This window comes from Ictidomys tridecemlineatus, chromosome 6 (genome assembly GCF_052094955.1).
Source record: "Ictidomys tridecemlineatus isolate mIctTri1 chromosome 6, mIctTri1.hap1, whole genome shotgun sequence".
Lineage (NCBI taxonomy): Eukaryota > Metazoa > Chordata > Mammalia > Rodentia > Sciuridae > Ictidomys > Ictidomys tridecemlineatus.
Window position 1 is genome coordinate 74525814 of NC_135482.1, and position 27096 is coordinate 74552909.

Below are 27096 nucleotides of genomic sequence, written 5' to 3' on the forward strand. Positions count from 1 at the left end.
TTAATAAATGAATTAATATAGATCATTCTGTTTTGATGGTGAATGAGTAAAATGCTCTGAAGTACTCCTCACTTTTTACATTATGTCAATTTCTTATTCAAAAGATTTTGCTTTATTTTAATTTGATTGAACATGGAACTATTTCAAAAACTGTCTCTCATTCATTTGTGTGAGGCTTATTTTATTTTGAAAAGAAGTTACTTCTTTTCTACTAAAAATATTAATTTAAAACCTCTTTTTTGCTTTCACAGTTATTTAGTAACTCGACCTTTGTAGTAAGTAATCTTGGTAAATAGATTTAGTTGAAGTATCTTCATATAGATTATTTAATGAGTATTTTTCTTACAGTATTTTTGTAATAGACATCTATACACATTTATATTCATATCCATACTCCTGAATATTAGAAAAAGCTACATCAGAATCCTGTTAGAATTTCCACCAACTACATCAGCTCTGGAATTCTTACTGGTGAAATTTTTCTGTCCACATCACATCTAATGTGTTACAAATGAGAATGATTAACAGGAGAAAAATGACTACCTGGCTCATCATTATCTCACTAAGAAGATGAGTCACTTTCTTATGCGGAGAAATTTCAAGTGTCAAATTATTTAATCACTGGGACTGGTGACACTAGGAATATACCAGAAATTTTCATTTAACCATAAGCAAATTAGCCCAAAAGTCAGTAGACTGTTGAGCGTGTTGCTTTAAAGATGGTCAGCTGGTTTTTATTTTCTCTTGTCTACTGTCATTGATCTGAAGTACATTGCTCCAGTCTTTCTCTCCTTTCTTTGACACATTGTATGATTTCCCCTCTGCTAGATCTTTTCGTCTGTCAAACAGTCTTGTAGTTGTTTCTTCTGTCATGAATAACAATAATAATAAAAATAACAAAAACCTTTTCCCTTATCTAATTTTTTTTTTACCTTAAGCTATTGTATTACTCAACTTTCTGTGACTGGGAAAAAGTATCTGAGAAAATCAACTTAAAAGAGGAAAGGTTTATATTGGCTCATGTTTTCAGAGGTTTCAGTCAGCTGACTCCCTTGCTTTTGGACCCATTTTGAGGCCGAACATCACTGTGGTGAGCCCAAGGTAAAGCAAAGGTACTCACCCCATGGTGGCTGGAAAGAGAGAAAAGATCCCCCATATCTCCTTCAAGGACACATCTCTGATGAACTAACTTCTTTCCACTGGGCCCCACCTCCTCAAGGTTCCACTATTTCCCAGTGGCACCACAGATGGTGGCCAAGCCTTGAACACATTGTGGGATTCATTGAAGACCCAACTCATCTGAACTACCCTCCATTTCTGTTTTTCATTTCACAGCTACACCCTTCAAAAATATTGTACATGACTCTTAGTTTCTCTTTTCTTTATTAAACCCACTTCAACCAGGTTTTTCTCTCCAACACTCCAACAGAATCATTCGTTTTAGAGTTATAGATCATCTTTATATATGGCCTGTGAGTTTTTATAAAAATAATTTATAAAGTAGCTTTAGGTTTATTGAATCTGTGGAAAAACAGTTGTGATAAACTTATAGCGAAATCTCATTGCTTTATATTATAGTGAGCTAATCTTAAAAGTTTTCAAGTCATTCTCTTTTTCTTAAATGGTGTAGCAACAAGAGTGGGATCAACAACATTTATTCTGCATAAAAAGAAAGAGGATTGGCATGATCATAACTGAATCATGAAAGTAACTGAAAACATTTTTTTTTTTTACAGTTTTACAATTTGTCATAAAACTGAAGTTGTCAAAAACACTCTAAATCCAGTATGGCAAGCATTCAAGATCTCAGTCAGAGCATTATGCAATGGAGATTATGACAGGTAAAATAAATGGCAACTTCTATGAGGATTTCAGATGTTTAGTATAGATCTAATAATGAAGCAAGATTATTTTTTAAATGGTGGCTTTTTTGCTTATGTAAATATGTATTTATAAATGGTTGTTTAATTTATTCAAAAAATTTTAAATGACTCTTAATTCGATAATGATTTGGGCAATAGATGTAATTTGGCTAATTAAAATTTGGTTAAACTGATTTTCCAAAGATGAAAATATGCAGTGAAAATATTACACATGAAAATATCCAAGGTATATTGAACATTAATTTAAGCTTTAACTTGTTATTTGAGAGTCATTTTGGAATTCTCATTGCCTCAAGGCTTTGATATAATACATCCTTCTCGAGTGGAGTAAGTACATATACCGGAGTTACAAGGCAAGGACCACATTATTGTCACACAAAGTCTTGAAAATGTTACTTGGCACAACTGATGTCATGGTTGCTGATTCACAGAAATTCTATAGATATAGAATGTTGTTTTGATGAGTACCCAGATGAGGTGGTCCTGAAGATATTCCCACATTCCTGATGATTTCTTAAAATCAATTTTTTTTCTCTTTTAATGAAAGTAAATTATAAAGTTATCTTATTCGCATAAAAGAAAAAGGAAGTTTACTCTATTAACCAATATTATACAAGGAATACTTGATTACCAATGTGTCATTAAGTTTACTTTGAAATGTGATATGCTACTTAATTATCATGTAATTTATTTAATAAGACTGCAGTGTTTTTTTTTTTTTAACTGGACTCATTCTTTTTCTGAGAAAGTGGTTCTTATAATGTGATTAGTTATATTTGTACCATCTGGTAATCTTGTAGGAATTCAGATTTTCAGGTCCAATTCCAGACCGACTGAGTTAGAAACTCTGCATAAGAGGTCCAGTTACCTGTGTCTTGATAAGTCCCCATATGATTCTGACTTTGAGAAATACTGTGCCAAGAGAGTGGTTTTCAAAAGTGTGGAAGTGGGGGCCTGCCTCCTGGTTGAGGAGCTTTGTCCCATGTACTTTCTCTAATCCCATTAAAGAATCAGCATAGATTCTAGAAATTGACTTAAAATCTGAAGTGAATTCTAGCAATGAAGTTAGCTAAATCAATTTTAAATTACTTTGTAAATATCTACAAGCTGGCACTGTTTTAACTGTCAAGAATATCTGACAAATTAGTTTTTAATTCTCAATTATATTATTTTGATCATACTAATTAATGTTAATGTGTGTTTTTCCCATGGACAGAACAATCAAAGTAGAGGTTTATGACTGGGATCGAGATGGGAGGTAAGACATTTTCTTTTCTTTTATTCATGCTTTTCAAACTACATATACTTTAAGAAGCAGGTACATGGAAATGGCCCTAATTTTTAATTTCCATTTTTAGATTGCATATTTTGTCTGTTTTTTTCAAATGACATTGAGATGTTTACATGAGGTTTTAAAAGAGTGTATCTTCTTTCAACTTGGAGATAAAAGAGATTTTCACCATTTACAGTAAGAAAGATTTTTCACTTTGGACCTGATGTTTTTCTCATGGCTTCCGACTGGTGGGTGTCTAGTTTATTAGCTGTAGATCAGAGATTCTCAAATTTCTGCATCCTGAAATCTCTCTGAAGATTCCTACAACCTTTATATCCTGTACCATTCAAGGGAATATATCTGAGCACTGAACACACACTCTTCACTCCCCCTGCAGAAACAGAGACTAGACTTATCTTACAAAGAAACCCTAGAATTGTGTCTGGGGATTGGTAGGGCAAATGGTTGTTCAGAGCTCTGCAGGACACTCTCCCCCTGCATATCACAGTAGATGCTAAAGACTAAAAGGGTGGAAACACACTACTTCTTCCTTTTCTTCTTTGAGCACTTTTCCAGTGTTTCTGCCATTTTAAGTAGAATTAATATTGAGATATCTTCAAGTATTCAAGCCAAGGACCCAGAAATGCTCAAAATTGCCTTTCTAGGTGCTTCCAGAAAGGACTGAATGGACTCATGACAGAAGAGAATGACAACTGGGAAACTAGTAAAGGGCTTTTTTAATTTTCCACGTGGCTAATGCTCTAAACCCCAGCCCATAGCTCACTGGTAAATGGAGCTGAAACAGGAAGTCAAAGCTCAAGATGCAAGCATGCAAGCAAAGTCTTTCTCTCTGCAATCCATAGAAACCAGCAACCACACCCAGAGATGGCAGTGAGCTCCCTGAGCACTCCTGTGGGTACAGGAACAGTTCCAGAAGCTCAGCCTATGCCTAAGGGTCATTCCTTTGCTGCATAGGTAGGAAATGTCCAACTGGACAGACACTTTCATGCATATATGTGACATTTGCCCACATATTCTCACACATGGTCTAATAATGTCCAAAAATTTGAAAAAAGTAGTATTTTTTCCTTTTTAAAAAAGAAGTGTTAAGGGAAGATGAAAGAGAGGTGGAAATTTTATATCACATTTTAGCTACCAACAAATAACTATAAGACTTAAGGCTTTCAGTCTTCAAACTGTATCTCAAACATGATTGTCCTAAAGTCCGAAAGTCATGGTTTGGAATTTACTCTTGGAGATAACCTGTGTTATACCACTGATCATTGCATTTCTGCCAGGTATTCATTGAATTAATTTTTGGGTTTCCTTTATAAGAATTTGACATGCATTCTGGAGTAAAATCTTATCAGAAAACTTTCTGTTTTTCTGTTGGAAACTTATGCTCCATTGCTTCATTATACTTGATTCACAGAGAAAATGAATTTTGCTTTCTAGAAAAATAGAAAAAGAAATAATGCTGCTTTAAGTAAAGAAGAACTTTAGGCCCTTCATCATATAAGTTATTTTAAATTTTGAGTATTGGGCAAAACTGGTAGCCTTTTCCTAATAATTTTTACAAGTTGGGGAGATGGTTTTAATTTGAGCACTTAGGAATGAGGAGTGTAAGTTCAAATTTCATTGTATCCATGAGCATTCAATCGTGTTTGCAGATTTGTAGATATTATATTATCTATCTCTGAAAGATGTACTTCTATGACTCTCTTTCAATATTCCTCTTAAGTTGCAAGCATTTCAAACACCTTTGAGTATCAGAGTTAACTTGGAATGTGATTCTTCTTTCTTTTGATTTGGGGGTTTTGAGTATTCCTATCTAAGATATGACTTGATGAATGTTTCTATTGTATCAGGTATTCTCTAAGCATTTTTCATGTTATTCTTAATTTAATTTTTACAATAAATTATAGGTATTATATTAATTCCATTTTAGAGATGAAAGAAACTGAGGAAAAGAAGTTACTTGCTTAAGATCATATGACTAATAAAGGGTAGAGCCAGACTTTGAAACCTGGTAGTATGCTTCCAACAGTGCAGTAATAATTAATGCACTGTGTTTCTATAGGATATACCCTAAAATTATAAATTCTTCTACTTACATGAAAGCTTTTTTCGTGAACATTGGTCACGATACTTTAGTAATTGATAATGTGTTAATTATGAAGAGTGCAAAGGCTATTTAGGAAACCATTTACTATAGTTTGACTATTTCGTTACCTGAAATGTTATATTATCGGGAAAAATGTTCTTAAGTAGCAAGTCTTGTACAACCGAAAATTAGGTGCAGATAAATGAGTATTATATATTCTTGGAGACTTTTAACAGATATTGAAATGAGCAATAAAATAGACACATAATCTGGGTTACACATACACGAGAGATAGAGTAAGAGCAAGAGAGAGAGACAGATAGACAGACATATACAGAGATACCATTTATGAACAATTAATGGAAGTGGAGGATTTAGACCATTAGATTAGGGAAACATTTTTCAATAAATAACTACTTTTGAGACATCAAACTTAGAAGCAAAGAAACTATTTTGATATTGAGATTGACAAATTCATTTAGTCATTGGATTGTTAACTGCTTGATATGTTGATTTATCTTTTAATTTTTGCTTCAATATACCATCATTAACAGCACGTTCATAAGAGGTCTGAACTGTAAGACTGAAAATAAAGAGGGTGAGGTTGGAAGTAGAAAACATTATTATGGAGAAATTTAAACATTCCTTGAAATGAATTATAGGATTAGCAGAATGAATAATTAGGGAAATGGATTGCAACTTTGTAAGTGCCTTAATATATTTTTAATGTTATGGTAGAATACTTTTTCTTTAGTTGAAAATGTAGCTCAATATATTAATAAAAAATTCAGTGTACAATTCTGTATGATACATGTGCATCAAAAAACAGATTTTTTTCAGTGTTAGCAAGTTACTGGGTTGTGGATCATATATGAAGCAAAATTAAGATAATTTTTTCTCATTAACTCTTCCAATTAAGTAACTTATTTAAAAATTAAGAGGTATGTTAGTTCCCAGTAGGAAATAATGCATAAAAACTTTTTAAATTTATCTTTATATAAATTTTTAGTAATTTATAGTAACTTATAAATTTATATTTATATACTTCATAATATAAATTCAAATTTATATTACCATATAAATTTATAGTAATAGTCACCATATAGGTTGATACACAAATTGATATCCAGCTGAGGATAAATGTAGAACAATAGCATACTTATTAAGCTTTTTACATGCATTTTTGTTTTTCTGACATAATTTCCCAGAGTTAAGTGCCCTTTCATTAAATCAGAGTGACTATGATATGACACTCATTATTTTATGACACAATGTTATGATTAAGAGACTTTCTTATTCACTGTTTGTCCTTCTGCTGTCTTTAATATTTGTTCAAAATCCTGTATGCTTATCATTTTATATTCCATATGTACATCCAGAACTTTTGATGCTTCTTATTAGAATAGATTATTTGCTCAGTGGGTTTGTTTTTTTCACTATACACTACCATTGTTCAATGGAAATATAATGCAAGTCCCTAATTTTACATTTTCTAGTGGCAACATTAGGAATTAAAAATAGGCCAGTGAGATTGATGATAAAATATATTTCATTAATTCTGTGTATTTAAAATGTTATCAATGTAGAGTCAGTATAAAAAATAAGGAGAAGTTTTACATTTTAATACTGTCTCTGAAATTTACAATGTGTTTTATGCTTACACCACATTTTAATTCATACTTGCCACATTTCGGGTGCCATCTAGCAACACATGACCATAAGCCACCACACTGGACAGCACTACCATAGTATTTAATGAAGCCCATCTGATAAATATCATAAGTAACTTTATATTGGATGGAATGTTTTCTTGGCATTTAATAGAAGTTTAGAACTGTCCTCTGACAGAGTGGGAAAAATTGGTCATATGTCTATATTATTTTGTGTATAAATTTGACCATAGGAAACCAGTAGAGTAATCTGCTCTTTCAATCTGGGGAAAGTATTTCAGGTAAAAATTAAAATTGGGGCTGGGGATGTGGCTCAAATGGTAACGCGCTTGCCTGGCATGCGTGCGGCCCGGGTTCGATCCTCAGCACCACATACAAAACAAAGATGCTGTGTCCACCGAGAACTAAAATAAATAAATATGAAAATATTCTCTCTCTCTCTCTCTCTCTCTCTCTCTCTCTCTCTCTCTCTCTCTCTCTCTCTCTCTCTCTCTTAAAAAAAAATTAAAATGGAAAGTGCTTGGTTAGTTTCCACCTACTTAGAACATTTAGTTTTTGCAGCAAAGGGTACTTCAGATAATTGTGGTCACAATGATATTCATGGTCAGGGAACTTCAGATAGCAATGTGGTCTTGTCAGAATTCTGATAGTATTTTTAGCTTAATTCATCAACTTGAAATTAATTCTGTGAGGAACATCTCATGAATCTATGAAGTATACACAAATGTGGTAATGCTGTTAAGCAAGTTAGCACTTAATGTTAACTTAGGTACCCTGAGCTAATCTAGAAGAGAAGAAACATAGTCATCTGTCCCTTTTATTTAAACATACTGACAATATCTGAGAGTGCCAGGGGCATTGCTTGACCTTAGGATGAGTAATTGGTTTTAATGCACTTCATTTTCAAAAAGTTAAATCACTTTACTAAAATCATTCCCATAGATTCCACTTTTTCTTTAAAGGATGAGAAGGAAGATTATTTTAAACCTCATTTTAACAATTGGAAGCTAAAGTACTGAAAAACTGACTTGTCTGAGTTCTGGAGCAATCAGCGGCGGTGTCCTTGAAAAGCTTCAATTGCTTGAAGTTGCTTTAGCTGAATTTGTAGCTTAATTTAAAATTCAGTGAGCATTAATGGAGTAGCTCTGCATTAAGTCCAAGTATCTATTATATGGGACTGATTGTAAATGGACTACCAAGTAGATCGCTGTCTACCAGAAAATGATGATTTGATGAAAAGGCTGAGATAGTGAACTGCCAATCAGGAAATTCCAGCTTGCCAAAGTCTCTTGAATAGAGACAGTAAAAGTTTCATTGTTACCACTCTGTATTTTGTTAAATGGTGTCATTTAATAGGGGCATTTATTATAACTAAGTGCAAACTTCATTTTGCTATACAAATGCTGTCTTTTTCTAGTATGTTAGCTTTGAAGCTAATATTTGATAAATGCATTTGATGTTTTCATTCTGGGATTATGCATCATCATGTCCAAGTGATTTCTGCCCCAGTGCTTGAGAATTGTGAGTTGCTTAAGACATTAGACCTCCTTTTAGGAGGATCTTTGTAAATCTTTTATGTATTTCATTTGTTTTCAGTTTCTTCACTCACTCTAGCTAATCTTCCCTGAAATATAACACATCATTTGCCTATAATTAACCCTGAATATCTTGTATATTCAGTAGACAAGATTCAATCTTTTCCTTATTCCATTGCCTATTCTTTGAGATTTTTAAAATATTAATAAGTGGAATTTCTTAATGTGCATATTATTCACTGACATATCTATTTCCCCCATCTACTAAATGATTCTTCTCGGATATAGCTTGTGAGTTCTTCATTGCATTTCCCTTTAATCTATAATTCTTACTCTCAAGAAAGGCTGATTTAATTATAAATCATTAGGTACTTAGTATGGTAATCAACTTTTAACTCTTGAACTTCTTCATTTATTTATAATCCAGTAGAAATTCTGTTAATTCATTTGGAATAATAAACTGTCATTGAGCACACATTGTGTTGAACAGTTTACCAGGTGATGCTATTTAACTAAAAAAAAAAAAAAAAAGAAAGAAAGAAAGAAAGAATGCGTTATACAATAATATATTAATCACATTTAAGTTTTTAAAAATTCTTCTACCTTTAATGATTTTGGATTCTCTCAGATATATATTTCAAGAAGTGCATATATCTTGTCTTCAATTAGATTATTTTTAAAGAAAATTTTATAACTAATTCACACAGGCCCTTTACTAACAGAAAAATGCAAGACAGATTTTGGGAAGTGGTACTCTAGCCAATTTCCACCATGCAGTCTCATGTTGGGCCTGTCCTCTTCCATTGTGCATTTACTGAGATCCCTTCACCCCTTGGAAAACCCTGCTGTGTTCTTTTTGCCTCTTGGTTTTCTGTTTGGGCCAAATTTAAATGCCATCAATTGTATGAAAGCTTTTCTTTGTCTCTGAATTCATTTAATCCCCCTCTCCTGTGTGTTTACCACCTATGAATGTTTATTAGCAGACTTAATACATTTTGACTTGTATCGAAATTATTTGTTTCTGCTTTGCCTTTTGTGATAATTATTAACTCCCTAAGGTCAAGGACTGGGTTTTATCTTCTTATTCCTCACAGGGTAGATTAACTGCCTTTTACGTACTAGCTCCTTGCTGTGTTATTTTTTCAATATGACAGAAGAGAGTATTTAAAATAGCAGTTATCTGTTTAATGATCACTCAATCCTCTGTCAATACTTGTTGTTTTATCTCTTCATTATCATGCTTTAAATGAAAATATTTTGAATAATATCGGTGCTTTATTTCTACAGTGGAACTTCCGGGAGTGAGTTTTGAGCTGTCATTTCTTGAGTCTCTATTTTACTGTTTGCAGTTATCCTTGGTTTCACATTCATGTATTTATGATCTTATGATAAAAATTGATATTTTTTTAATTTTATTTTGTGTTCAAATACTGATAAATTCTCACCCACTACACAGAGTTATCAAATTCAAATCAACCTGTGTACCCATATTGTTAAATTTTATTTTTTTATCACCTTACTATTTAAATTCTTTTGTCTCCATTAAAATGTTATCATTCAATTGTGAAATATAAATTAATTTCTAATTCCAGTACAAGGTAATATTAGAATCCTTAGGACTGAGAAAAACTATTCAAATTAAAACTCTATTTTACAAAGAGGAGATTGATTTTGCTTCATTCTGTCCAATCCTGAACTAGTCATCAATTTCACCACTAATTCTGCCTTTCCTCTCTCAGGTTTATTCCATTGTGAGATTTCCAGGGGTGATATTAAAATGTTCATATACCATCAAAATAGAGAAGAGCCATGCAATGGGAATAGGGATCTGCAAGCCCTTTACATTGCCAGGGTCAGTCTTTTAGGATTAGGGGGTGACCTGGAAAGTCTAGGGGGCATCCATGGAATACGGGCAGTAAGAAACCACACAAGAGACTGAGCAGTGACTAATTATTACCAGGTGGGCAGGTCTATTATCTTTCTATTTTTATATTTACTTTGGCTCTACCAATTACTATTTCTTGAAAGTAAGTCCTCTAATCCCAAACACGCAGAACTGAAGGATCATAATCATTTTTGGCCCTTCCTTTCTCTTATCCACAGTGTCCAATAAGTTGTAAATGCCTGCATCTCTCAGAAATAAACAGTGAATAACAGCATCACTGTCACTAGAAGAAATTAATGATTTTCCTAAAGTAGTTCTGTAATTATCTGTAGTTTTCATGAGGTGAAAAGATGAAGTAAATACAGATGTAAATAAAAAGAGTATAAAAAGTTACTAGAATTTGCTTTGAAAGAATACCATAATTTATACAACAAAACACTGGAAATGATTTTTTAAAAAGTAAACAGATACTTGGGCTTGAGTTGTAGTTCAGTGGTTGAGCCCTTGCCTCGAGTGAGTGAGGCACTGGGTTTGATCCTCTGCACTACATATAAATCAATCAATCAATCAATCAATTGATTAATAAACGTCCATTGACAACTAAAAAAAATGTTTTTTTTTAAAAGTAAACAGATGCTGAAAAGAGAAGAATAGTAAAGAGAACAGCATAGCAGTAGGAAGTAATTTTATAATACAGCCCAGGGAGAGAGAAAATAAATCAAGAAAAATGAAGGCCTGAATATTACAAATGGAAGAAAAGGAATGTAGGCAGAAAGGACTGTCCAGAATAGGACAGAAATATTCTAGCAAGCTTTGGAATAAGGGCAAATGGGTGAAGCTAAGGTCTTATTAATGTCTCTTCGAAAGATTTGGATTTTAAGTCCACCTTTCCAAAATACATCATTTTATGTCTTCAGGGCCACTATTGCTGAATTAAAGTTAACTATCACAGAAAAGGAACTTAAACTGAGTGAAAATGTTAGCTTTTAGTTTGGTCTATAGATAAGATTTAGTATTAAAGTCTGTAGTTCTCTGAATCCAAAATCCTACAGCAACTCAGGTTGAGACCTGCCAGGGAGGCAGGCTGTTTGAAGGCAACCAAATTCCTTCTTTTGAATTAGATTTGGAAGAATCTAATTCAAAAGAAGGAAAATAGAAAAATAACCAATTTAGCCTTTCATATGATTTGGGATGATTTTTATATAAGATTAAAACTAACCTAAGAATTAATCAAGGCTCAAACCATTAACAAAATAATTTCCACTAAATGGAAATAACAGAAAGAAAAGAAAATAGAAGGCTTGGAATGAATTTCTGAATTCAAACCTCCCTTAAACATAATAGGAGATGGAACTTAGGGGTCCATCTTAAGAATGACTTTTGTGATTCAAATGACTTTTGTGATACAGTTCACTGCAGCAAAGTGTGCAAGTCCTAAATTCACAGTGTAATGAAGTTGCACAGATTGATCACACCCTGTGAGGAGCACCTGCATTGACACACAGAGGTTCAGCAGCAGTTTAAAACGTTCTCCCTGCCCCTCTAAGTCACTATTTACCTTCTTCAAAACAGCCACTTTCCTGCCTTCTATTACCATGGCTTAGTGCTGCATATTTTTGAATTTAATATAATGTATTCTCAGAGTAACTCCTCTTTTATGTCTGGTTTTGCTTGACATTGAGAAAAGTTTATGAGACTCATGTTGTTTTTGTTCATCGCAGTATCTTTAGCGTATCTTGCTGGTCAGTAAGCTACAATAAATCTAATTAGTCCACGCTTGGTGGACCTTTTTTTCAATGGTTTTGGTTGTTATGATCAGTGCCGCATGAACATATTTGTGTATGTCTCTTAGTTGTACATGGTGAAATTTGATACAGTGGGATATATACCTGGGTCTGGGTCCTGTATTTAACTTTAGTAGGTTCTCACCAACACTTTTCTAAAGTGATTTGCCAACTTACTTAACAAGGAACATTGTGTGAGAGTTTTAGTTGCTCTGTATCCATGTCAATATTTGGATCCAGTTTTAAATTTTAGCCATTTTTGAAGGCATCTCATTATGCATATCTCATTTTATTTGTCCCTGGGGACCAGTCACCAGTCAGGTTGACTGCTTTTGACAGTTATTGGCCATTTGAAGAAATCCATAAATTTAAATATATAAAGCTTTATAGATAAAAATATCATTTCTTTTATACACGAATAGTCCTAGTATAATAAGAAAATGCCCACACTCAATTACAAAGACACAAAGACTTTATCATTGATCAAAAAACACAAATAGTAAATTCATAAGAAAATAATCAAGTCACTAGTAATCAACAACAAAAACAAAATTTCAAACATATATATATATTAAATTACATTTAAGCCGAATAACTTTTTAAGCCAAACTAGAAAATATTTTAAAATACTGATCATGGGATTGAGATAGGTGTTTTATACTTTAATAGGGTTATAAATAGTAACAAAATATTGGGAACTGATTTGTTTACATCTATTAATGTCTTTAAAAATACCTCTTTAACTTTTCTCTACTACTTTCATTTCTAAGACTCTAAGATAATTTAGACTCATTTCTAAGACTCATAAAACAGAAAAGAAGGCTTATGCTAAAAATGTTCAACTCATACATAACAATTTAAGTGTTCAAGTTTAATTCTGAGACATCCATCAAAAGGAATATTATGTATTGATTAATAATATTGCTTTCTAGAGAGGTTTAATGATTTGTGGGTATGCTTTTAATAATTTTAAAATTGAAATTTTAGAGAACTATTCAGTAGAAGTAGCATATGGTCACATTTTTTCTGGTAGCCACAGTAAAAAAGAATTATAATCTAGTGAAATTATTTTAATAATATATTGTACTTAAATTGATGTATCTGAAGTATTATTTTTCAGCATGATTAACATCAAGATTGTTAATGAGATACTTTTTCTTTTATGCATTGTGTTTGAAATACAGAATATTTTACATATTTCATGCAAAGCTCCATACTGGTCATATTTTAGGTATTCAATGATTCTGCCTAGCTAATATCTAGTAAATTGAACAGTGTAGCTTTAAGTGCTGTATCTGCAATATTTAGAATATGTAAATAGAAAAGATACATCAACCATCAGAAAGGTTCTCTCTTTTTACTTCTTTTTTTATATACCTTTCCATATTCTCAAAAAATTTCTCCATGGTTTCTTAAAATATATTAAGAAAAGAAGGTGTCAACCAAATGTCTAGAAATATCAGTATTATAAATAAATCAGCTTGACATATCAACTCTCTAGTTCCATTATGTGGCTTAGAGAGCTGAGTTTCTAATGCATTTCATACCTCTTTACTTGTGGATTGAGAGATGGTTAAGTAAGCAAGAAGAGACTACCTCTGGGGAGAGAGAATAATGGATGATAACTAACAAATGTCAGAAGATATTCTATCTAGAAACACTGGCCATAACTCCAAATATTGGTAATAATATTTTTATTGTTAGTAAAGCATATAGTGTCTTCTAAAGAAATCACAGCTTGCTACTTTCTTAAAAATAATAATAGCACAATGGGGTGGTAACAATTCACAACAAAGTATATTTTATAAGAACTAGAAGAATAGAGTCTGAAGCTTTCCAACACAAAGAAATGATAACTATTTGAGAGGGAAATGCTAATTATTTATTATACATTACCTACATACATTGACTGAATTATCTTACTGTACACCATAAATATGTACAATCATTACATTTCATTTTGAAAAAAAAATTAATTCAGAAAATCTGGTTGCTTCTGAAAAGCCTGGGACGATCAGATGAGTAGAATTCTATACTCCAAAGATTGAGGCTAGGAGTTAAGGGTGAAGGATGTCTCATGTTAAACTGGCAAGCAGAGCACCAATTTCTCTAATTTCCACTTTCTCTTTACAGAAACTACATCTTAAGTTTATTTTTTCTCATTTATTTAATTAATATGTTTTGCACTCCCATCTTATTCATTCAGGAGACAAAAACATCTAAATCATATGCAAATTCATTCTGTATTTTCAATATGTAAGATTCCAGGTTCTGCTTTAAGGTTGAGTGGTAACAGAAAGGAAGCTTTTAATTGCACTTTGTTCTTCATAAAAATTAATAAAATGACTGAAATTTACTGCTGATGATTTTGATTCAAGTTCCTGCTTGTGTCTCCAGGGGTTCATAGTTATTACCCTTAAAATGAAAATCTCCCTGTTACATTCAAAACAGTGGAGAATGATTTCTTGTAATGATGCTTTCTCCAAAGAACAATCTCCTGATGAAGGACAGCAGTGTTCTCAATACCATACTGAGAGACTGACACTATGTCAACAAGATATTCAGTCGCTCAACTCTAAAGTACCTCCGCGTTGTTCATTTTCATCATTGTTGTTATCTTCTAGCATGCATAGGACTTTCTTAAGGTTTATAAGAAATTCATCTGAAAAAAGAGTTTAATTATAACACACATGAGAAATATACTGAAGTTTCTAAAGAAAAAGCACAAAACCTTACCTGTTTTGTTGTTGTTGTTTAATGGTAATCTTTTTGACAACCAGGTTACTGGATGAAATATTTCATTGATTGACGTATTTCTGACTTCAGGTCATCTTTCCAGTTGCTTCCCAAAAGATTTTTTAATGCATATTCAAAGGTTTTCCCCTGGGCTCACATTGAACATTATTTTGCATATCTCTGAAATGACCTTAAATGACATCTCCACCCTATGAAACATAACACATTTAATGTAATCAAGAGCAAATTATTGAAATTGTCTCACTGCTTGCCAGAGATATATATTGCAGACCATTGGCAGGGGTGGTGGTTTCAACTGGAGGTACATATGAGGAGCTTGCTTGAAACTGTTGCCCATCCAGATGCTGCTTCAGTAGACTCAGGATAGGATACAGTCTAAGTGTGTGAGAGATTTTTTTTTTTTTTTTTTTTTTAGAAAAACTCTGATTCATTCTGATTCAGATTTGGACTGAAAGCTATTTTAGAAACTTACTCTGGAATTGAATAATAAAAAGATTGCAGTCGATGAGACCAACTTTTTTTTCTGAGATTAGGAACAGAAGGTCAATATGTTAAAATGAAGAAATGTTTTTTGAGCATCTATTCAAAGCAGGTTGCTGTATGAGTTACTGCATGGGAATTAAAAATGATTAACATATATATACAACCCATATATTGAGAAACATTGTGGTCCTACAGAAGATACAGTACAACCTCTGCAGCAAAACACTAGACAAAGCATGAACATTTCATAATAGGACTATAACATAAAATGAAGCTGAATTTCAGAAAAAAATAAAAATTTACATCTGGGTGGGAATGTTCCAGATAAATTTGTGGTAAGTTGATATATGATTTATCTGAAAGGAGAGCAGGAAATACAAAAAGAAGGGATGTTGTGAAACCAAGGATTAGAGGATTTTGTTTTGGCTATGGTTCTGTGTAAATAGGTTATCATATATTTTTAAAAAAACTAATGACAAATACAGATATAAAAAGTAAGGTGAAAGTATGTAATGAAAGAACTCTAGTGACAGATGAGGTTATATAATGAATTCCATTGGAATTTTGGAGCTGTTGAGATTTTGATTCTCAGCCGGGGACATTTTAACATGATCAAACTATAGAAAAATATCTGTGCAATCAGGGAGAGACAGAAGTACAAAAGCTATTTGGGAGGTTTATGGAGATTATTGGGATGGTGATAAAAACCTCTTAGGTTGGTAGCAAAGACAATGGAAACAGCATTGAATTCACTGTCAGGTACAGCGCCTATACACTTAGAGTTTGCAGTTTCCAATGTACTTTTACGCACGCTTTCTCATTTAACAAAGGTGAGAATGGATACTTGGGCTAGTGTTAATGGGTTGGATTCTGTGAGTTTATAATGGCTGAATGGTTTCAGTTGGAGACTGAAATAAAACAAAATTTTTGGATTCCTAATATAGATGGTAAAAGAAATCATGCTTTATTGATAGAAACAGCAGAATAACAAGTTGCTAACTTGTCAGTTTTAGAAGTGAATATGATGGACTTGGCCTTCAATTTGATGGATTTAAATTTCCAGTTTAGCCTTTGCTTAGTCTTGATAAAGAGACTAATAAATATATAAATCTAGTGCATGTGTGCAACACAGATGATACTAGAACTCATGCTCACCTCCTGCTGGAAAAAGAGAAACATGTCAGACCTTAGCAACTGGATCCTACTCTGCTTTTAAACATAAGACTATTCCTAAAAGATCTAGATATTTGTGAGTACTAGCTGTGTTTCATCTTGGTTCTCAGAATTCTAAGATATCACTGTATCTCCTTTACTCTTTCCCATACCTAGCTTTTTTAAAAAAATTTTTTAGCATGTGGAGTTGTTCAGACTGTTAGAGATTTGGGAACGAGGGGAGAAACTGAAATATAAATTGAAGATATAACTTGAGGAATGTTCTACTTAAATGATCTGTTTGAAGCAAGAGACATATATGTGATTGCTCAATGAGAATTTTAGGAGAAAAATCAATGGAACAGGTCAAAGAGATCTTACAAGTTAAATTTGTGGATATTATGAAGCCTTTTGTATAGTAATGATGCTTGTATTTATAAAGTAGAGTGATTATTTTCTATTACTATTTTCTCTGTAATTTTAAAACAACAAGGCAATTTGAAAATTTAGCTTTTGTAAATATTGATGTACATTTGAGTGCTAGTTTTATGTATTTTAAAGAACATTTTGTCTGAATGACTGGCATGTGCCTTCCTGGTATGGGTAAAGGCCAAATATCAGAAATTCCATTTTATATCTTAAGGTCTGTTGTGCTGTATTACTTCACCAAACACTTCTGCTCAATGTTTGAATTTTAAACTCTGGAGTTCTACTACAATATTCTTAGTTCCAGCCTGCTTGTGAGCATTATTTTGGATATTCCTAATTTTAAATGTTGTCTACACAAGTAATTTTAAGGAAGACAACAAAGCCCTCTAGACTATTTTATTTGAAACCTACAAGTAATAATATATTTGAATTATCTAAGTAACTGCCTCAGTTATCCACATTCTTGTAAATGGAAGAAAGTTTTTTGTGTATAAGATACTTCAAAATATTTCAGGTCATTTCTGTATTTTATTTGAAACCAGGTAATATAGTCCACATAAAGATAGATGTTACTAAAAATCTGGAAATTTTAATATTATGCTAATAAAATGTAAAATGAATACTTTTTGTCTTTTGCTGAATTTGATATCTCAGGGAACAACTGAGAGAAGAAGCCATACTCTTGCATTTTTCTGATCCATCCTATATGTATATTTAAACTTTTTTAATATAATTATTTGGCATTAATGTTCAGTTTGAAAAAGTATTATGTAATTGCTTTTTGACTAATAAATAGTACCTTAAAAGAACTTGAGGTTTTATTCATATTTTTTATGACTTATATTTGTGATATAATGTTCTTTAAAGATGTCAAGATTATCTCAGGTTTTCTGGTAAATTATATATTTAGTTAAATAAACATAGAATCATTATCATTGTGTATACAATGCTAAGAGTATTGAAGAATTATCCAGACCTTGTCTTCTTCAAAAGCCAAATATTCTAAATTTCTATTATGACTCACACTTGAAATAAAATATAAACATGAAGGCATGAGTTTTTATAAATTGTACGACTTGTGTTGTTGATCTTCCTAATATTATATGTCTAACTCTAATATAGAGATATAAACTTGTTAACTTATAGTGATTGAACTCATATTTGTGTTGTTGTATATGGACTAAAATTAACATACAAAACAAGAGTAAAAAATTTCTGATGTGCTCTTTTTCTATGGCTATGTCTTTAAAGTGAATTCAAAACTGAAATTTTATTCAGCCACAGAAAAATCTATTTATATTGGAGTCTTCACATTTATGATATCTCCTTGAAAACATGACTATCTTAACAGTTTCATAATGCTTTATTTCCTAAACATATTAGAATAAGATATTTAATATGTAGGAAGAATCTACCATATCTACTATATAAAGTTTAGGTGATATTTTAATTCAGAATATATTAGAATATAGTTCTAATAAATCAATCCATTAGAACACATATATTATAAATTTATAATTTAATCTTTAAAATAAATTTCAACATTGTTTTAGGCAGCTTTTTCTCTGCTGTGACTTCTAACGGACTAAATTTTGTTTTTGAAGTTATAGCTAGGTGTAAAAATATTTTATTCCAGGAAGTTTTGGTCCTAAATATAATATGCTTTTTATTTGGCCAGACAAATTTTAATTTGAGTAGGAAGCAGTGTTTTCGTGTACTAAAACTAAACAGTGGTTTAGTGTAATAAGCTTATTAGAACTTAATATAATAGAAAAAGAACTTAATATAATTGTATATAAAAGTTTTATTTTATGTGCAAAGTTTAAGTTATGTCTAATAGATTTGCATACAATTTCAATAGTCTAACATTATAATCAGACTTTAATTATTTCTATATGCTACTGTTTTTAGAAAATAGGAAATACTATCCAGACATATAATAATGACTCAAATGTGATAACTCATCACATAGAACATTTCTTTAATTATGGAATGTATTATTTGCTATATCAGTGGGGTCCATGTCAAAAATATTCATCTTAGAAAACGTGCTCTGTCCAACTGTTTGTGTGGACACAATAAATAAATAAAAATAAAATTTATAAATAAAATATGCAATAATCATAATAGATAAAATATAAACATTAAAACTTATGATTGTGTAGGTATTATATATAATTGTATATATGAACCCCAATGGACAAATATATATTACATATATTTTATACATATTACTTTATATATATTATATATGTAATATATAACTTTAAAAACATTCCACCTATTAAAATTGGATTAAAAAGCAGGTGTGGATAAGACTGATAAAATTAGTCTAGTTGTCCTGCTGAACTCCTAACATAAAGGAGTGATTATCCATTTCCCTCTGTGGTCCCTGACGTACTCTTGTAATCTATAGGAAGCTCAGAGAAGATGCATGCCTCCTGAAATCACTTAAATTTTCCATAAATCTGGAGATAAACAATGACTTCTACATTAAATGTGTTCCTCTGTATTTTATACAAAGTAATTCCTACTAATAAGAACACAAGTTATGAAGAGAAATTTACTTTTATCAGGGTGTGTTTATAATCTGTGTTTATTGGGGAAGTTAATTAGAAATCATACTAATTCTACAAATTTAGACACAGACCAGCTCCTAATCTAGGAATATTTAAAGATCAAATCTCTAAACTTTTTTAGAAAACTAGATTCTCCATCAGAATTTCAGGTAGTTATCACACACTCACACAAACACACACACACATACACACACCACAAAAGAACTTGCTTTTGTTGAAATGTTTAAATAAAACTGCTTTCTAAAAGAAATCAGAGGCACAGGTATTGTGGCTCAGTGGTAGAGTGCTCACCTAGCTCATGCAAGGCTCTGGGTTCGATACTCAGCACCACATAAAAATAAATAAATAAAATAAAGGTATTGTGGCCAACTACAATTAAAAAAGTATTTTTAAAAAAAGGGAATCAGAGAAGGCTAATGTTATAAAACATTATTAAATACTGATGAGTGTGTAAAAGAGTTACAACTAGAAGAAAAGCAGAAAAATTTTACATTCGGGGGGAAACAGATAAATTTTTATTATCTAAACTTATAAACAACTTTTTCTGGTGATCATGGTCAACCTCCTTTTACAGGGTGACTTGTAATCATGGAACTGGTGCTTCCTTTCCAGTCACCTATGGAAGATGACTGGCGCCCCTCCTATAAAGACAGGTTTAACCAGTGGAGAATGTCTGCAGCCTGTGCATTGAACTAACTATCCTTCATTTTAAAGGAGTTGCCATTTCCATAACTGCTCAGCTTTCAAACTCCTGCTGTTTTCAAATACCTCCCTGTCTTGATGGGAACAGGATCCGCAAGACAGGGAAACATGGGCAATCACTGCACTGAAGTACAAATGGAGGAGACAAAATCTAAGGCTGTTTTTTCCCATAAGGAAGATCAGTCATGCCAATCTTTTTGCCCAAATGTTTTCAGTATCCAAATTAGAAAAACTGTCTTTCATTTAAAATTCGCTTAAAGGTCTTCTCTTGAGATATCCTTCAATATATACTGGAAACATATCACACTGTGATATATTCCAAAGGAGAATGCCTCATGAATTAAGGACTCTTGCATCAGAACAGTACAAGCCACATGAGTATGAAAGTTCACAATATCATGATGTACCATATCAATTCATAAGCTTAATCCACCTTCATAAATGACTTCCATTAAACTTCTTTATTGACTACAAGTATATGTGTCTTGAACTATATTTTTAATAGTTAAAATGTATTCTAGTGTGCCACTTAAAAATGAACATTGCAGAAAGAGTCAAATTAATTCTCTGGGTTTAGTTTTGAAATACCACATAGGCATTACCTCTAAATTTTAGGTGAAGATACAAGGTAGATCTCTGAAGTTGACAGACTAACTCAAAACTGCATGATGGTAGAGAAAACGATGAGATGGATTTAGTACATAGTTGCAATGTGTCCATTCTGTGCAAAACTATTAAATGACAACAGGAAAATAAATATGCAGTTCATCAGAAGTGACAATATTCTCCAGTTATGCTTTTCCTTTAGCATGATTATGCACGTGTGTTTCTATGGGGAAACAGTAGTCATCTGTGTTACTCTCAGTTGTTTTTAGGAGGTAATATTATAATGTTTAATATGATTGGCACTTGTGCAATTCTTTTGGACTGCATTTGAATGATGTAAAGTAAAATGGGTAATATTTCTGGTAAGGTAAGATCACAGCATGACTGAAATTTTCCTGAATGCTGCAACATTTGGCAGTGCCCATTGTTTGCCAGGCACTGAAATAGATGCTGGGAAGACTGAGCTGGATTTCTCTCTCACCTTTCTCACCTTCAAGTGTGTTGTAGGCAGAGAACAGAAATATATAAACAGTCGTGTAATACAATATAGTACATGTGATATTGGAGAGATGCTAAGTGTTTTGTTTTTGTTTCTTGCTTTTTGTTATTGATTTTGAAGAATAGAAAACACGGAGATAAAGCAGGAAAGGCTTCTCAGAGGAGATAACTAAACTGTAGAGTAAAAGATAAAGGATGCAAGGGAAGAACGTGCTAACTGTCAGAGAGAATGAAAGAGCTTGTGTGCAGCGTCTGTCCTACAGGGTTCAGGTATAAATGTGAATTTACGATGTATGATTTTATCCACTATTAATAGAACATAGGTAAGATTGGTAATATACAGATTTTATTCAACACTTTAATCTCTTTACTAGAGGCTTTGTAGAGCCAAATTAGTAGCTATGGTCATAATCACTTTGCTCTAAATATCTCTTTAATGTATTCCCTTAGACCTTACATAGTATTTACACATATAAAAACTATGAAAGAAATAGATATATAAAGACACAAACCAGGTAAATGGATCTAGACCAAACTTTATTTTGTAAATGCCATCAGAGAGCTTGAGATTCATAATATAAAATAACTATTTGAGTTACAATTAAATTAACAGGAAATAGCAAAATAGTATTATTGAATCACAAGGAAATTGTTGGTTGTGATTTATTGTCAGAGTTCTTCTCAAGCTATTTCTTAGTGTAATAAGAAACGTTTCAATATTATATAGTATTGAACATCATGAACAGATAAAAGTGTTCAAATGAATTCATTTTCTTTCTTTTAATCTTAGTAGAATCTAGGAACCATTGATAAGGATCAAGATAACTATGAGAATAAATCAGTAAAACCACCTTTAATATTCTCTTTAAACTACTTGCCTATGATTTAATATACAATATTTGAAGTAGGACAGGTTAAAAAAGGATGGAAATTATAAAAATATCCATGTATTCAAAGAGGTTTATAACAAAATTAACCTGAGAATCTACCAATTATCTGCCCAGATTTTATTCTTCAGATTTATTCATGAGACAATGCCCCTTATTTCTGGGGTCGGTTGCTGTATTGCTACCTCCATTTACTGCCTGATTTTTGTGACCTTTTGCAAGTCTTCACTTTTTATTCATTTCTGTGAATGCAGAATAGATCTAATGCTATATTTTCTTTGTCTCCTAAAAATGCTGTCTTAGAGGCTAAAATAGGATTTGGAACTCACTTAACAGACTTTCTCTTCTATAATGCAAGGATAGCATTGTATTTGTATTACATGCAAATTCAGTATTTTTATTCAAAATAATCATCTTGAACAAGATTCAGAATGGAGGACTAATATTTTTTTTATTTTTTTCATTTATTTATGCCCTATTTAATTATGAAAAGGATCCATGGCCGCTTATAGAAATATATAATAAGATAAAATATGTAAAGATACTGAAGCAAAGAGGTTAAAAGGGTAAGAAATCTGAAAAGTCTGCAGAAGATATCATATTATAAAGACATAATGTGTTGGAGATAGACCACAAGTTTGACTCTAAGCTCTCTAGCAAGTAACACAGAGGAGAAAACTCTACATTTCATGAACAAGGGTCTTTCAGAACAGAAAACCCACATCAACAATACGGAAGCACAGTTTTCTAGCATTGAGACCCAATAGATTGTACCCTGTTATTCAGAACTCCATGAAGAGTAACAAGTTTAATAGGAACAAAATAGAACCAAATGTCAAAGATCTACTTCTTAGAAAGTTCCATGACTTTAACATGGGCATATCAAAGGGCAGTTTGGGCATTCCCACATTTGTAACTGTTAGATTGCCTGTACCCAGGTGGACAGATTACATGTCATAGAAATGATAGCATAATTGCATTTATGTGAGACCAGTAAATATGGCTTCTGTCTAACAAGTTTAGGATGAGTACCTAGTGGTAGGAATTTAATGTTAACAATTAAAAGCTGAACATTGGGACAATTAACCAACCACAGAATAGATTAGTACAATCAGAAAACTACCCTCCGGGCTTAAATGATCCAGACATTTTTATGGTTTCTGTATTAGGTTCCCACGACTGCTGTGGTGAGTTCTGGTTATATAAGACTTTTTCACACCTATCAACATCAAAGTGTTGTGTTTGAAGTGCTTCAATAGAACATTTATCTCAGTGGTTACTGAAGACATCTGAAACTTGCATAGCAATAGGAAGGATGGGTTCTAAATAGAACCTCCATAACTCAAAAAGAGTTTTATGGTTTTAGTGAAAGAAACCGTGAGTGTGAGCTTATGCTGATGAAGGTCAAAAAAGAATCATTTCATTTATGCTGCTTAAATCCACATTGTCGGATTTCCCAGGAAATTTACTAACACTAGAGGACTGTGTAACACTAAAATACTGTTCTGTAATTATCCCTAACTTGCAAGAGTGAATTCTAGTGGTTTGGGTTTATCACTATAAATATAAATATTTGTCTTCAGACCCCTTTCTTTCTCTCCCTCTCTCTTCCTCTAACATTTTCATGTGTGTAAATCTGCTTCTGAATTTTAAATCAGAAGAAGTCAAGGTGATGCTAGTTTAAAGAGGAATGCCCCTTGTAAAGTACTTTGATGCATGCCTAAAATCTTTCAGATAATGCAGAACTGGGAGACTAGGTATTAAAATAAGCCATACCTCAATTTCTTATGGCAAAAACTCTGTTAAAATTAATAGCACCTAATTTTTTCCCAAACCTTTAGACATTGTATTTTGGTTACATAAATACAACTTGTTAGTTGCTGTTACTGGTCATCGTCAGATCTACTGAAGGTCCTTGGCTTCCAAGTGATCACAGTGAAACATTAACACAGGAGGTTTTGCAGGACAGTCCCTTCATATGTCAATGAACAGCTTGTGCTTGGAAAATGAATGGGTCAAGCTTAAGTTCTATGATACAAATAGCTACTGTGACGTCCATCATGTTTGTTATACTACTTTAGCTCCAACAATCTCATCTTTTTCCTGTTATGCTTCTCCATTCTACTGAATGCCAGCACTTACATTAATTTCTCACTACTATGTTTCAAACTTAGTAAAATAATTAATTGGATAACATTGATATGGTATGTTTTTGAGATATGAGCTATTGAAACAGAAATACTTATTTTAGATGATTTTGTGTATAAACTAAATATTTGAATATTAATAAAATGTAATTGTTGAATATATAAAATTTTGGACTGTTGAATAATGAAGTTGTCAGTTTCTTAAAATATTTTACATTCATAAAAATAACAAGCTTTTTTCTTATTGATTAAATTATACCTTTCTAAAAGACTTTACAATGTAATTCACAAATGTATGAAGTTAATACTATATATTTTTTCTTCTTAATTTTAGTCATGATTTCATTGGAGAATTTACAACGAGCTATAGGGAACTTTCAAGAGGGCAATCACAATTCAACGTATATGAGGTAAGAGACACTTTGTTTTACTACTGTTTCTTCTACAATAAGTAAATTTGTGCTTTAAAAGTATGGAATTCTCGAAGAGTAATTGCAAGAGTTAACTAACTTTACACACACATACATGTAAATGTATATATGAGTTTAAAGGTTTATATGTATATATATATCTTTATGATATTGTATATATGTGAATTATTGAGCTGTCTTATTTCTCAGATCAAATGATGTTACTTCTCTTCAAGCCAAGTGATATCATTTAAGTCTGTTTTGAGAGATTTTTAATTCTTGCTTATAAATCTCTTTCTTACCTAACAAAAATCAATATGGATATAGGTTCATTTTTCCTTAAGCTTAAGCCTCTGCATTTTGTTTTAATACTGATGTCTTCACTCGTATCCTAATAAAAAAAATGCATTTTACTAGTGTCAGCATGGTATTATAAGAAAAACTATGATCTGAGCACCTTCCCTGTTGTTTAGGTGGAGACTGAAAGAATGATAGGGAATATGTAGTCATTCCAAAAATCCAAGTTATTAAAGTAAACACACAGTAGTTATTTCTGTTTTAAAGTTCCTTGCCAGTTAATCATCAGATTTGTATTGAGCATATGGAATGTTTTAATACTGTTCATCTTTTAGTTGTGTTATTGTTGTTCAATTTTCAAATTTAATGTCTGTGGATAGATGGGTTTTTTTAAATGTATATGGATAGAAAAAGAAAATATCTCAATATTTAACCAATGACAGGTATCCTCCCTACTACGTTGACACTAAAATTTACCTTTTTTTATAGTAGCAGAATATCCTAAAATTAAGACCTTTTTCCTGGGCTAAAATAGTTGTATTTCATTCATACATCACTTATTCATTTGTTTATTTAATTATAAAAAGACATTTTATTAAGTGGTGTCTATACTCCTTGCTCTGTGAACAAAAATTTCAGTGTATAATTGGAGAGGCAAACAATTAAAGTATGTTTTGTATAATTTTATATATGCTCAAAAGAGAAATATACTTAATGAACTAACTATATGGTTACTACAGAAGGGCCAGATTCAGCTCAAAAAAGCTTTTTAGTAAAAAAAACAAAGATGAAGAAATAAATCAATCTCTTCTACCTGGGTCTTACAAGAAAAGAATATTGACCCTAAACTGGCAATGACAGTGATATGACAGTGTGTGAGTAAGCAAGTGCCTGTTCTCCCTGCCCAGCTTCAGGGCTGAGGAGGAACGTACCTCCATACCGGTTCTGGCTAGTCCCCATGTGGTCCTGAAGAGATCAATAAACTTCTCATTTTTGGTTGCAGCTAGACCTCACTTTCTTTCTTTCTTTTTAATATTTATTTATTTTTTTTAGTTGTAGTTGGGCACAATACCTTTATTTTATTTATTTATTTGTGGTGCTGAGGATTGAACTCAGGTCCTCGCATGTGCTAGGCAAGTGCTCTACCACTGAGCCACAACCCCAGCCCCAGGCCCCACTTTCTCTTGTTCAACAGAGCTTGCTAAAGGAGAAGACTGGTACCACATCTGAGGAAATGGCAAAAATGGCTAATAGTGTGTGTGTGTGTGTGTGTGTGTGTGTGTGTGTGTGTGTGTGTGTGTGTTTTAATTAAATACCCTGTAAGAACTTGGGGCCTTCACTTCAAATACAAATGTTGTCTTACTTTGTATAACATCAGTACAAGACATGAGTCTGAAAGAACTTGAAGAGGGGAGCCAATGTGTATTACAAACAACTAGTTTTAGGATTTCTTTGGACAACCTTGAAATAATATATTAGACACTTCACTTTCTGTACCCCTTTTCTTGGAGGCAACCAAGACAATTTTTAGCCATTATTTCTTCTAGTATTCTTTCTGCCCTTTTCTTTCTCTGCTCTCTTTTTGGTATTTCAGCATGTATATGTTGGTTTTCTTGATGGTGTCTCATAGGTCTCTTAGACTGTTTATTTTTTTTCCCTGTTTCTCAAATTCAAAAATCTCAATTGACCAACTTTTGAGGTCACTGATTACTTTCTCTTCCATCTCAAATATTTTATTGAACCCTTCTAGTGAATTTGTCATTATTTTTTAGTTGAGAATTTCTTTTTGGTACTGTGTTAAAATCTCAGTTTACCTGTTTTCTTAGGTGAGACATTGTTTCATACTTCAATTCTTCAATTTCTTAGTTCTTCAAATACATGCATATTAGCTGATTTAAAGACTATTTACTAAATGCTTTATTTGAGAGTACCAAGACAATTTATATTGACATGTTTTTTCCTATGTGGTATATAAGTTCCTATTTCTTTGGATGTCTTATTTGTTGTTGAATGCC

General features: G+C 32.2%; 1 protein-coding gene across 1 annotated transcript in view; it reads left to right on the plus strand.

The window, feature by feature from the left end:
- Positions 1 to 27096, plus strand: part of Cpne8 (copine 8) — a 194583-nt gene that overhangs the window by 109235 nt on the left and 58252 nt on the right. Inside the window, exons 9-11 of the mRNA XM_078014903.1 lie at positions 1737 to 1841; positions 3100 to 3141; positions 24709 to 24784. Coding sequence (XP_077871029.1) covers positions 1737 to 1841; positions 3100 to 3141; positions 24709 to 24784 — 223 coding nt within the window. The remainder of the gene's footprint in view (positions 1 to 1736; positions 1842 to 3099; positions 3142 to 24708; positions 24785 to 27096) is intronic.